Below are 14,336 nucleotides of genomic sequence, written 5' to 3' on the forward strand. Positions count from 1 at the left end.
TATACGGACATGTATCGGGTTTCAAGTTGAATCTGAGGAAGTCACAGGTGCTCCCAGTGGAGCATAATTGGGGTAAGGAACTCCCGGTGTCCTGGACTAGGGGTCCCATTAAATATCTGGGCATCTGGATACCTAATAATCTAATACAGCTGTACACGTGTAACGTGGCCCTGCTTTTGCAGGATACGATTGATCTTTTACATCTGTGGGCGCTTGATCGAATAAGCTTATTTAATATGAGGCTAGAGTAGCAGACTTGGTGGAGCTGAGGGAGACGGAGAGGTACACAGAGGAGACCGACAGGGATGTTGTAGAGAAGTTCCACCTTCAGTCTGGTAGCCCCTGTGCTACCTTGGAGGAGGGAGGTCTCCTAGAAGGAAAGCATCACCCTGGTGAAGTAGGAAGTACTCCTATAGCCAGGACCTGCCCACCAGGGGATGTACTATTCTCTCGCACCGAGGATATGTCTCCAAGTGCTGCCTGGGAGGGAAAGGTTAGGACAGCTGTTGTAGTTGGTGATTTGACCATTAGGCATATAGATAGCTGGGTGGCTGGTGGACGTGAGTATTACCTGGTGACTTGCCTGCCTGGTGCAAAGGTAATGGACCTCACGCGTCACCTAGATAGGATTTTAGATAGTGCTGGGGAGGAGTCAGCTATCTTGGTACATGTGGGTACCAAAGACATAGGAAAATGTGGGACAGAGGTTCTGGAAGACAAATGTAGGCTCTTAGGTAGAAAGCTCAAATCCAGATGCTCTAGGGTAGCATTTTCTGAAATGCTACCCGTTCCACACGCAGGGCCCAAGAGACAGGCAGAGCTCCATCCCAATGCATGAATGAGACGATGGTGCAGGGTTTTAGATTTGTTAGGAACTGGGCAACATTCTGGGGAAGGGGGAGCCTATTCTGAAAGGATGGGCTCCACATTAACCAGGGTGAGACCAGGCTGCTGGCATCAGCATTTAAAAAGGAGATAGAGCAGCTTTTAAACTAGAAACGGGGGGAAGACCGACAGTTGCTCAAAAGCGCATGGCTCGGGATAAGGTATCTTTCAAAGATATTACCAAAATAGGGAAGTTAGGGTATCCTGAGAGTGAAGTTGCAAAAGAGACCGTAGAAGATCAGGTGTCCTTAAATACAACTAAAAATCAGACTAAAGATTGCAAATTAATACTGTCAAGTACTAAGCATCATGTAAATAGGAACAACAAACATACTATAATGGAGACAGCAGTCCAGCAGTGAGAGGGGTGCTATCCAGCCTTTTGCATTGAGTGTCACATGTATGATTATCTCCTAATTGGTGAGTGGTTATATGTGTGTGCCCGAAGCAAAGAGCTCCTAGCTCTTAGAGAATCGGTCTGTTCTATTGAGGCTAGAGTAACAGACTTGGAGGAACTGAGGGAGACAGAGAGGTACACACAGGAGACCTTCCAGGATGTTGTAGGGATGTTTCACCTCTAGTCTGGCAATTCATGTGCTGCCTTAGAGGAGGTAGGTCTCCTAGAAGGACAGCATCACCCTGGTGAAGTACTCTTCTAGCCAGGACCTGCCCAGCAGGGTATGCACTATCCTCTCGCACTGAGGATATGTCTCCAAGAACTTCTGCACAAGCGGGAAGGGTTAGGACAGCTGTTTTAGTTGGTGATTCGATCAATAGGCATGTAGATAGCTGGGTGGCTGGTGGGCGTGAAGATCGCCTGGTCATTTGCCTGCCTAGTGCAAATGTGCCTGACCTCATGCATCACCTAGAAAGGATCTTAGATAGTGCTGGGGAGGAGCCAGCTGTCTTGGTACATGTGGGTACCAATGACAATTTGAAGTGCCTATATACAAATGCTAACAGCCTAAAAAATAAGATTGGTGAGTTGGAGTATATAGCACTAAATGATGAGATAGATATAATGGGCATCTCAGCGACTTGGTGGAAAGAGGAAAATCAATGGGACACTGTGTTAACAGGGTACAAATTGTATCTCAATGATACAGAGGATCAAATTAGAGGGAGGGTTGTGCTATATGTTAAAGATGGAATTGAGTCAAATAAAATAAACATTCCATATGACACAGATAGCAGTGTGGAATTATGGATAAAAATTCCATGTGTGAAGAGAAGTAGTATTCTTGTAGGGGTGTACTACCTTAGCCGGGACAGAACGAACAGATAGATGAAGAAATGTTTATTCAGATTAGGTAAGTTGGAAAATTGGGCAACATTATATAATAATGGGTGCTTTCAATTACTGGATATTTATTTTATTTTTTGTTAAATTTGTACCCCGCGCTTTCCCACTCATGGCAGGCTCAATGCGGCTTACATGTGGCAATGGAGGGTTAAGTGACTTGCCCAGAGTCACAAGGAGCTGCCTGTGCCTGAAGTGGGGATCGAACTCAGTTCCTCAGTTCCCCAGGACCAAAGTCCAACACCCTAACCACTAGGCCACTCCTCCACTCCTATGTTACATCATAGAATGTCAGGGAAATAAAATGTCTAAATGTAATAAATGACTGCTTCTTGGAGCAAAAGGTCCAGGAACTGACAAGAGGGGGAAGCCATTTTAGATCTGGTCCTTGGTGGTGTGCAGGGCACAGTATGAGAGGTGGCAGTGTTGGGTCCCCTGGGAAAACAGTGATCATAATATGATCAAGTATGAGCTACTATCTGGGACGAACCTGCAAAGGAAAACTACAGTAACTGCATTTAATTTCGAAAGGTCAACACTAATAAAATGAGGAAAATGGTTAAAATGAAGCTAAAAGGATCGGCTACTAAGGTTAGGACACTAAATCAGGCGTGGACGTTATTCAAAAATACCATCTTGGAGACCCAGACCAGATGCATGCCATGTATTTGCAAAGGTGGAAAGAAGAGAAAACAACAGCCAGCATGGTTAAAAGGTGAAGTCAAAGAGGATATTACAGCCAAAAAATTGTCCTTCAAAGAATGGAAAAATGACCGAAATGAAGAAAAGAAGAAGCAACATAAGCACTGACAAGTCAAATGCAAAGCACTGATAAAGAAGGCTAAAAGAGAATACGAAGAGAAACTTGCTGCAGAGGCTAAAACTCACAGTAACAACTTTTTCAGGTACATCAGAAGCAGAAAGCCTACGAGAAGGTTTGCAGTCAGAATCAAGATGGCGTCAGTAGCGGATGCAGGTTCCTGGAGTTCCTGAGATTCAGCAGCGACCCCGACAGAGAAATTCTATCCCCGACTTTTAGATGGGGAAAAGAAAGGGAAAGACACAGGCACCTACCTCCAAGGGACCAGCGCCATCCCTAGTCTCTCGTCAGACGACGCTGGAAACCTTTGGAATCGGGACCCATGGCGAGCAGGACTTTGCTTCGACGGGCTCGCCCCATTCGGGTGCAGAGCGCAGCATTGAGGGTGCAACGCTGAGCCCTCCTTCTCTCACCACTCCTCCACAACCCGGAAGCGTAGTTGAACCGGCGGAGCCACAACAGCTAGAAACGCTGATTGTGGAAGGAGGACCCTCGTGTACTTCTACTCCAGGGAAGGAGATAACATCTCAGGGACAAACGCTGATCGGGCTCCCTGCTTCCCATGGATTCGCTCCGGAAAAAGGTGGAGGAATGAAAAGACCTACCCAGGTGACTATGAATACGTTATGGGAGGCAATCCAGCAGGTAAATAACACTTTACTTCAAATAAATACTTCTATAAAAGGCGAAATTGTAGAACTGAAACAATCTACTCAGAACCTATCTACAAAAGTTCAGGAACAAAACGAAAAGATTCTAAAGATGGAAACTGAGATTAAACAATTACAGGATTTAACATTTAACTGTGACTTTGGTCAAAGATAAAGAGATTCAGGAAAGAAGGATGGAGTATCTGGAGAATAATGGAAGGAGAAATAATCTGCGGCTATTGAATTTTCCCAAATCCTCTTTAATTCCATCAATGGATATGCTTAGAAAATACTTCAGTGATATACTGGGGATCCCTGCAGAGGGCTATCCCCCTGTGACAAGGGCCCAGTATTTCTCTGGAGTAGTGAGATCTTCAAAAGAACAGCCTCAGGTTACCTCAAATCTAAACTTGACTGAATTTCTTGAAATTTCTTTGGATGTGATCACAGAGAGAACTTTAATAGTGACATTTGCTCTTGAACTCGATAGAATTAATATTCTCAGACTGTATTTTCGTCATTTAAACGATTGTTTCTTGGGACAAAAAATTCAGATTTTCCCCGACATGGCAAGGAGCACACAAAAGAGGAGAAAGGAATTCCTATTGTATAAATCTAAAATAATTAATCTAGGGGCTACTTTTTTGTTAAAGTTCCCTTGTAAATGCCATGTAACCTTTGAAGCAGTTAATTACATATTTTTTTACTCCCTCGAAACTATTAGAATTTCTTGTATTGAAGGAAGGTGTTAAACCTCCTGAAGATCTGCCTCCCTGATTGAGAACGCTGTTACATTGGCTGTAAAATCCTGTTTTGCTCAACCGCTTTGAATTTAGTTTACAACTATGCTTAGTTTTCTTATTTTCTTTATTTTTCCTAGTATCTTGATTCATTAATTGTGGACAAATTTAAAATAGTTTTCCTCTTTATTCTCTTAGGAATGGCTGTAAGCAGTTATTTCTTTGTGTTGTATTTTCTGATATTGCCATTTATGTCTATAGATGTAAATGAAAAATTAATAAAGAATTAAAAAAAAAAAAAAACCCTACGAGAAAATCCATGGGACCGTTAGATCAGAAAGGAGTAAAAGGGGCACTCAGTGAGGACAAGGCCATAGTGGAGAAGCTGAATGAATTCTTTGCTTCTGTCTTTACAGAAGAAGATGTAAGAGATCTGCCTATACCGGAAACAGTTTTCAAAGGTGATGATGCGGAGGAACTGAAAGAAATCTCGGTGAACCTGGAAATGTACTGAGTAAAACTGACAAATTAGAGTAGTAAATCACCTGGACCAGATGGCATACATCTAAGGGTACTCAAAGAACTCAAGCATGAAATTGCTGATCTACTGTTAGTAATATGTAACCTGTTAAAATCGTCCATAGCACCTGAAGATTGGAGGGTGGCAAATGTAACACCGATTTTTAAAAAGGGTTCCAGGGGTGATGCGGGAAACTACAGACCGTTAAGCCTGATGTCAGGGCCGGAAATAATAGTGGAAACTATTATAAAGAATAAAATTACAGAACACACAGACAAACATGGTTTAATGGGACAGAGTCAGCATGGGTTCAGCCAAGGGAAGTTTTGCCTCACCAATTTGCTTCATTCCTTTGAAGGCGTGAATAAATATGTGGATAAAAGTGAGTCGGTTGATGTAATATATATATAGATTTTCAGAAAGCTTTTGATAAAGCACCTCATGTGAGACTCCTGAGAAAGTTAAAGAGTCATGGAATAGGTGGCAAGGTTCTGGTGTGGATTAGGAATTGGTTATTGGACGGAAAACAGAGGGCAGGGTGAACAGTGGAGTGCCGCAAAGATCAGTACTGGGACTGGTAATATTAAACATATTTATAAATGATATGGAATTCATAACGAGTGAGATGATTAAATTTGCAGATGACAGAAAACTATTCAAGGCTGTCAAAACATGTGCAGAGTGTGAAATTTTGCAGGAAGACCTAAGGAAATTGGAAGACTGGGGCACCCAAATGGCAGATGAAATTTAATGTGGACAAATGCAAGGTGATGTACATTGGAAAGAATAAGCCGAAACATAGTTACCTGATGCTAGGGTCCACCTTGGGCGTCAGCACTCAAGAAAAAGGTCTAGGTGTCTTTGTAGATAATATGCTGAAATCTTCTGCTCAGTGTGCGGCGGCAGCCAAAAAAGCAAACAGGATGCTAGGAATTATTAGGAAAAGGGATGGTGAATCAGACTGAAAATACTATAATGCCTCTGTATTGCTCCATGGTACGACTGCACCTTGAGTATTGCATTCAGTTCTGGTCGCCGTATCTCAAAAAAAGATACAGCAGAATTACAAAAGATTCAAAGAAGAGCAACCAAAATGATGAGAATAGAACTCTCGTATGAGGCAAGGCTAAAGAGGTTAGGGTTCTTCAACCTGAAAAAGAGACGGATGAGGGGAGATATGATTTGAGGTCTACAAAATCCTGAGTAGTGTAGCACGAGTAGAAGTAAATCGATTTTTTTACTCATTCCAAAAGTACAAAGACTAGGGGACACTCAAGGAAGTTTCATGGAAATACTTTAAAAACAAATAGGAGGACATATTTTTTCACTCAATGAATAGTTAAGCTCTGGAACTCTTTGCCAGAGGATGTGATAACAGTGTTTAGTGTATACCTGGGTTTAAAAAAAGGTTTGGACAAGTTCCTGGAGGAAAAGTCCATAGTCTGCTATTAAGACAGACATGGGAAAGCAACTGCTTGCCCTGGGATTTCTAGCATGGAATGTTGCTACGATTTGGGTCCTTTTTACCGTAGCTTGGTAAAAGGACCCCTGAGTTTCTTCGTCATCCCAGGTATTGGCCATAACCCAATAAAAAACTTTGTCAAATGTTACATCAGAAATCAGCTGTAATATGCCAACATTATGTTGACTTCATTCTGTTGCCAATGATTTATCTCCTCTGCCTTTTTACTCATTTGTATTTATTTTGTATCTTTTCATTGCAGTTTTTTCCCTATATGTATCTCATCCATTCTCCCTCCGTCCTTCCTTGCTGATCTTCTATGGCCTAAGAGGCAGTGCCCCAGGGCCCCAAATCCATTAGCAGAATGTCTACCCAGCCAGAACCCTGACTTCAACTGTATGACATTCTTCTCTTGTTGGGATGTTCCTACCCTAGACATTCAAAAGAAAAGCCACACCATGCTATGCGTGGGCTGAGGGACCAAACCAAGCCACTCTGCTGTAGGGTAGCAACTCCAGCTTCTGATCCTAGCTGAAGCTAACTTCGCTCTCTCTTTTCTCACCAGGGGAGGATACACAGTTGTGTCTCTGAAGGATCCCACCTTGGCCAGGCCCAGTTCATCTTCCTTGAAGTTGGTAGGATGAGGCCTCTCCACATGAGCCCCAGGCTGGAGAAGTGATCGGTGTGAGGCTGTGCTGATGGCAGGTGGGAAGAACAGCATGAATAGAGCTTGCAGGCAGAAGTCTGATGACAGCACAAGGCAGAGACTGGTTGATGTCAATGGACTTTGACAAAGCAAGTTAGTTTTCAGGCCTTCTCAGTAATAACCAAAATACACAATTTCCCCATTGTGGGGGATGGGAGGAACTTTATCAGTAGTTTTCTATTACAACCAAAATCAGAAGCACTGATTTTAATTGATTCTTTTAGTAGTTTGTACTACGTTTGGGAATTTCCAGAGAAAGCACTGTAAATCTACACAAATCACATATGAATAAAAAGTTTAATATATGAAACACGTATGAATAAAAAGTTTAATATATAAAAAATATATTTAAAAAGAAAAAACATCTTCCTACCTGATTCTGCCCCATACCATGACAAGGATACAGAATAACTTTGTCTCCAGTTATTTGATTATCACTCGGAGGATTATAGTCAAAACAGTGATTCTCCATTCCTTTGTTCTTCAGCTGAAGAGAAAAATTTGATGTTATAAGACATGTTGCAGAGAATAGTATTGCAAATTAATTGTCACTTTCTTTTTTTAAGTTCAAATCATTTTTAATTTTGAAACAGCTAAGCAGCAATCATGTAGTACCTCAGAGATAGATTATGTGGCAAGGTTAAAACATTCTGGGATTATTTTACAAAGTTCTGCAGCAATTCTGTGGCACATTTGCAGTTTTATATTGATACCCAAAAATATACACATAAAACATATTTTTACAGTAAAATCAATTCTAAATACTTTCATTTTAAAATAAATGACAATTGCACCTTTTGGTGGGAACTTTAATCACTTTTTCATTCTTTCCTTCATTTAGTTTCTCTTTCTCCTTTTCCATTTCCTTCACCTTCCATTCCTTTCTTCTGTTACCTCATCCTCTCTTTATATAGCCTGCCTCCTGCTTGGCTCTCCAATTTGTACCTTCTTTAACTGATATTGTGTATCCGGAGTTTCAGAAGGCGTTTGACAAAGTACCTCATGAAAGACTCCAGAGGAAATTGGAGAGTCATGGGATAGGAGGTAGTGTCCTATTGTAAAAACTGGTTAAAGGATAGAAAACAGAGAGTAGGGTTAAATGGTCAGTATTCTCAATGGAGAAGGGTCGACAGTGGAGTTCCCCAGTGCTCTGTGCTAGGACCGTTGCTTTTTAACATATTTATAAATGAGATAGAGATGGGAGCAACTGACGACATAAAGTTATTCAATGTAGTTAAATCGTGGGAGGTTCCACATTAGGAGTCACAGATCAAGAAAGGGATCTAGGTGTCGTCATTGATGATACGTTGAAACCTTATGCTCAGTGTGCTGCTGCAGCTAAGAAAGCAAACAGAATGTTAGGTATTATTAGGAAAGGAATGGAAAACAAAAATGAGGATGTTATAATGCCTTTGTTGTCAGAAAATGTGGTAAAGGTGATTAGCTTAGCAGAGTTTTAAAAAGGTTTGGATGGCTTCCTAATGGAAAAGTCCATAGACCATTATTAAATTAGACTTGGGAAAAATATTTCTGGGATAAGCAGCATAAAATGTTTTGTACTTTTTTGGGATCTTGCCAGGTTATTTGTGACCTGGACTGGCCACTGTTGGAAACAGGATGCTGGGCTTGATGGACCTTTGGTCTGTCCCAGTATGGCAATACTCATGTACAACTGGTATGAGACAAAATAAAACTTTATTATATAGTGAAGATATGTTGAATTGCACACACTATTAGAAATTTGTTTGTAATTATTCACTTTTTCCCCCATTGTATGATTTTGATATATAAGTTCCACTTATTTTTGTCATCTTTAGGATTAAGGCTAAATCCATAGCTCAAGGGTTCCCAAACCAGCCCAGGGGAACCCAAAATCAGGTTTTCAGGATATCCACAATAAATATGCATGAGATAGATTTGCATTCCAAGGAGGCAGTGAATACAAATCGATCTCATGTATATTCATCGTGGATATCTTGAAAACCTGACTGGCTGGGGTTCCCCTCAGGGTAGGTTTAGGAATCACTGCTATAGCCCAAGTACTTCATAAGAGCATTCATTTGATTAAGTGCCAAACAAAACTAAAGTGGCCATAAGGAATCTCCCTGAAATGCATCTTGTTGATCTTATGTTAGGAATGACAAAGTGACCATTTTACATACATCAGACAGAATGTGGTTTGCCAAATTTTTATAGCGAGCTTGATGCACTCAGTCAATCCAGGATTTATTTTGTACATTTCAAGGCAATTTTATCCAGGAATGCGGGATGCTATCAAGAGATTTCTTATAGTCAATCTATGCTATACTGAAATTTCAGCTTTGTTTTTGGCACTGGTCAAGGTGGCTTTATTGAGAATTAACTAGTCCTTGTTTCCAAATGCTTCCTTCTTATTGCCATTTTTTCTACTGCCATGTTGTTACTGAACTAATATGACTGTATATTCTATCAGAATCTATGGTAGTGAATAGCTTATAGACTGTAGGTAGACAAGTTATGGGTCTTTACTCTATGGGAACATTACTTGGATATCCCACTGGAAGAAATGTTCTGGTTGTTATCAGAAATTTGGGTAAGGCAGTTCCTTGTTGTTTTTGAACTTAATTTGTTGAACCTAGTTGGTTTTCTGTTCATTTATGATTTACTACTAAAAAATGTGGAAATCTCATAATGTTTTTATTAATAATAGCTATATATTATATTTTAATATCAATTGGACTTATGAAACAGGAATTGATAAGTTATAAAGTCCATAGTCATATTTATATTGATGCGTATTATTTTATCATTTTATCGTGGCATATTTTATTTGTATACCTATTCATTTAATTTTGTATGTGTTCTGCCATGTACTATGACTTTGAATTTTATTTCTGTTGATTTTTATATTTCATTGTGATGTATACGTTTTATTGCTAGACCCCTGAGGCAGGTGTTGCTGATGCCAAAACACGGCCCGTGTTGGGTCTGATCTTAATAAAGGACTCCTTTTGTCTTAGTCTTGAAGGCCCAGCTGTGCTTTTTCTTTGTTATGCACCTTTTGGAAATTGTAACAAACAAATGACACATCCTGTATGACGTATTCCTGAAAAAAAACTGTACTTTGGGCTGAGAAACCCTATATAAATGCCTGGTCTGGAAGGCAAAGGGGTTCGATGAAAATCTTCCTCAAGTCTATCTCAATAGACTAAGAAATATGCGACCATTTCCATGGCTCCCTCCTTTTTTGTTTATGTTCCCTCACTACCCTGTTTCTTATGTGCTGCACCTAATTCTCTATTATTTCTTACTAGTAAAAAAGGCCTGTTTCTTAACGCAATGAAACGGGCGCTAGCAATGTAATGAGTTCCTGCCATTAATTTTAAGATCACGAAAACAAGGATAAATCTTCAGCATAGCCATATGTTTTTTTAATAATTTTCACCATTTTATTTGAATGTGCATTATATTTCATTACAAATGTAACCATTTCATCTCGCTCCTCTTTATACTTCAAAGGATTCAATAGCCATTCTCTATGGTTAAAAAAGGCACGTTTCCTCGCTTTTTTTACTAATTTTTCAGGATATCCTCTTTCTTCTAACTTCTGTTGAAGATGAGATGTCTGATGGAAGTACATGTCAGTAGAGGAACAAATTCTACGATACCGCAAAAATTGGGCAAAAGGGATATTCATTTTACAGTGACTAGGGTGCATGCTTTGAAAATGCAACGTAGTGTTGCGATCAGTAGCTTTCACATATACCGATGTTTCCGTGATCTTAAAATTATGTTTGCATATCAAAGACAGAGTAATTTAAATGATGTATTGTGCAGAGCTGACACGTGGAATAGACGTAATAACAGTGACATGAATATGGGACATCATGGCGTTTGTGGCCATTGTACAGTATGCTCAAATATGATGAACTCGGATGTATTCGAGGATGTGCACACAAGTAGAAGGTTCAGATTAAAAGCCATCACTAACTGTCAATCGAAGAACGTGATTTATCTTTTGAAATGTCCTTGTGATCTGTACTATGTGGGACAAACGTCACGTATGTTGAAGACAAGATTAATTGAGCATCGTCATTGTATACAAGCTAAAAAAACGTATGAACCTCTGGTGTCTCATTGTTTATTGAAACATCATGAATTTGCAGAATTACTATGCATTGTTTTGGAACAAATTTATACAACTGAGCGTAGAGGAGATGTGATGAAATTATTAAGACAAAAAGAACAACGATGGATTTATGCATTACAAACCGTAATCCCTAAAGGTTTGAACATATCAATAGAGTGGAAAGCTTTTTTGTGAAGAACTTCTCTTGACGCAGAGCGAGAGGTAGCCCTGTATAATGTTGACGTTATTGTGGAAATGACATGGTGGGAAATGACGTTTGTGTGTGTATATATATTGGAAAGAAGCCATTCGAAGTTTAAAGACGCCAATTAGAGGCAATATTGGGGTGAAAGTTTGAAGCTTGGAGATTTGAAATACCAGCCCTTGAAATAGCCCGTTGGTGGCGAAACAGGGTTCTCCTGTTGGGCGTATGATCACTGGACATCATGGAAGAGAATTGATATTCAGAAGATGCAAGCTACAGTAAGTTGTAATTTTGAGTTAATTCACCGTATTTGTGACGTGGTAAAAGCCTCTACCTTATTGTATTGTCAAAGGTGTATGCACAAGTATTTTATGAATAAGAAGAGTGGAGTTCTTTTTGTGAAGACTAGTGATTGAAGAAAGGAGTTCTCTTAACTTTGAAAGGTGTTCCCTTAAAGAGAATTTTCCTGCAGTTTCTGAAGTCTTTTTTTCTCCACGTATTTTCATAAATATACGTGAATCCACACCTGCAATACAGGGTTCTAAGTAGTAGAATTGTTTAATTGATTTCGGTTAGAAAACACTCCAATCTGCATGGTTCTTCAGAGGACAATTCCTGAAGAAGAGGGAACCAAATCTGGCATGGCCAGTAAGGTGCGATCAGGATCATGGTTCCGCGGTCTTGCTTGAGTTTCAACAGTCTTTCCCACTAGAGGTATCAGAGGATATGTATACAGAAGGCCTGTCCCCCAATGAAGGAAGGCGTCTGATGCTAGTCTGTTGTGGGCCTGAAGTCTGGAGCAGAACTGATAGACCTTGTGGTTGAGTGGCAAAAAGATCCACCGAAGGGGTGCCCCTACGCTCGGAAGATCTTACAGGCTATGCCCATGTTCAGAGACCACTCGTGAGGTTGCATTACTCTGCACAGTCTGTCGGCCAGACTGCTGTTTACGCCTGCCAGATAAGTGACTTTGAGAAACGTATCATGACGGCGTGCCCAGAGCCACATCTGTACAGCTTCCTGACACAGAGAGCAAGATCTAGTGCCCCCCTGCTTGTTGGAGTAATACAACCTGATTACCGGATCACTCGGAGCTCCAAAAGGTTGATCTGAAGACCTGTTTCCTGGAGGGACCAGGCTCGAGTGTGAAGCCCATCTACATGAGCCCCCCCACCCCAAGAGTGATGCATCCATTGTCTGCACTTTTTGTGGCTGCGGAATATGAAATGGAAGCCCCAAGGTCAGATTGGTTCAAATTGTCCACCACTAAAGAGAGCGTACAAGCTCAGGGGACACTCGGATGACATCTTCTAAACTCCCTGTGACGTGATACCACTGAGAAGCCAGGGTCCGTTGAGCAGATCTCATGTGAAGACGTGTCATGGGTGTAACATAAACTGTGGAAGCCATGTGGCCCAACTATCTCAACATCAGCTGAGCTGTGACCTGCAGCGATGTCTGAAGTTTGGACGCTAGGGACAGAAGGTTGTCCACATACGTCTCCGGAAGATAGGCTCGAACAGTTCGAGTATTGAGCAGGGCTCTTATGAGTTTCAATTGTTGAAGAGGACGGAGGTGGGACTTGGGGTAGTTTATTACAAACCCTAGTAGCTCGAGGACTTGAAGTCTTCCACATGGACTCTCGAGCACCTTCCTCCGAGGTGCTCTTCACCAGCCAATCGTCGAAATAAGGGAACACATGCACTCCCAGTCTGCGTAGCGATGCTGCAACTACCGCTAGACATTTGGTAAACACCCTGGGAGCTGAAGCGAGGCCAAATGGCAGTACGCCCCAACCGAAACTGAAGATACTTCTTGTGAGCTGGAAGTATTGGGATGTGAGTGTATGCATCCTTTAAGTCCAGGGAGCATAGCCAATCGATTTTCTGTGTATTGAAGGAGAACAGTGTCGATGCTTCTTAAACTTTGCCTGATGCATCTCACCGAGACTCCTTGGTGCCGATGAGGACGTCGAATCCTCCCGTTACCTCAGGGTAGGGTCCGATTAAGGTAGGTCCTAGGGGGCCTGCATAACAAGAGGCCTCGAGGTAGGTGGAGACCCACTCAATGCCTCACTGCTCCTAGTATGTCGGGGTCTCTGAGCAGCCATCCCTACCTCCACTCCTGACGTCGATGCTTCCCTCGATGCTGACCCTGAAAGACCGGACCAAGTTTTTCTCTTTGAGCCTCTCGGGCAATTTGCGTCCTTTTCTTCATACGAAGACAAAGGGCCCAAATCACCGGGCTATGGTCGGGCCCAAGGCACTGGATACACCAAGAATGGGTATCTGTGCCCGAGATGGTCCGAATGCACCAAGTACCGGACTTTTGAAGCCACTGGGAATCTTTGATGACATGTAAGGGAAGACAGCTCCGGCTAAATCAAAAAATGTGATTGTGCCAAAAGAAAGATAGGCACAAAAAGAAGGGGAGGACCTGCTGAGCAGGCCTAAAAGTGGCTGCCATGAAAAAGAAAGGAAACTTGACGCGGGAAAATAACTAAAAAATAAAATAAGGTGTTTTTTTTTTAACATAAGAAAATAAAATAGAAAAATTGAAGAGAAAAGCCAAAAGGCACTGAAAAAAGGCATGTCAGGCTCTTTCCCAGGAACACAGAGGAGCCACAGAAAACACTGGCACTCCTCGCGCAGAAGAAAAAGAACTGAAGAGCACGGTCATGCTACTACTACTTATCATTTCTAAAGCACTACTAGACGTATGCAGCGCTGTACACTTGAACATGAAGAGACAGTCCCTGCTCGACAGAGCTTACAATCTAATTAAGACAAACAAACAGGACAAACAAGAGATAAGGGAATATTAAAGTGAGGATGATAAAATAAGAGTTCTGAATAAGTTAATAAGGGTTAGGAGTTAAAAGCAGCATCAAAAAGGTGGGCTTTTAGCTTAGATTTGAAGACGGCAAGAGATGGAGCTTGA

The 14,336-nt window shown here is 41.3% G+C and overlaps 1 protein-coding gene across 1 annotated transcript in view; it reads right to left on the reverse strand.

The window, feature by feature from the left end:
• The window catches only part of GALNT12 (polypeptide N-acetylgalactosaminyltransferase 12), a 251,211-nt gene that overhangs the window by 38,964 nt on the left and 197,911 nt on the right, over positions 1-14,336 (reverse strand). The window contains exon 8 of the mRNA XM_030204961.1: positions 7,457-7,570. Coding sequence (XP_030060821.1) covers positions 7,457-7,570 — 114 coding nt within the window. The remainder of the gene's footprint in view (positions 1-7,456; positions 7,571-14,336) is intronic.

The sequence above is a fragment of the Microcaecilia unicolor genome, chromosome 1, assembly GCF_901765095.1.
Source record: "Microcaecilia unicolor chromosome 1, aMicUni1.1, whole genome shotgun sequence".
NCBI classification, from domain to species: Eukaryota; Metazoa; Chordata; class Amphibia; order Gymnophiona; family Siphonopidae; genus Microcaecilia; species Microcaecilia unicolor.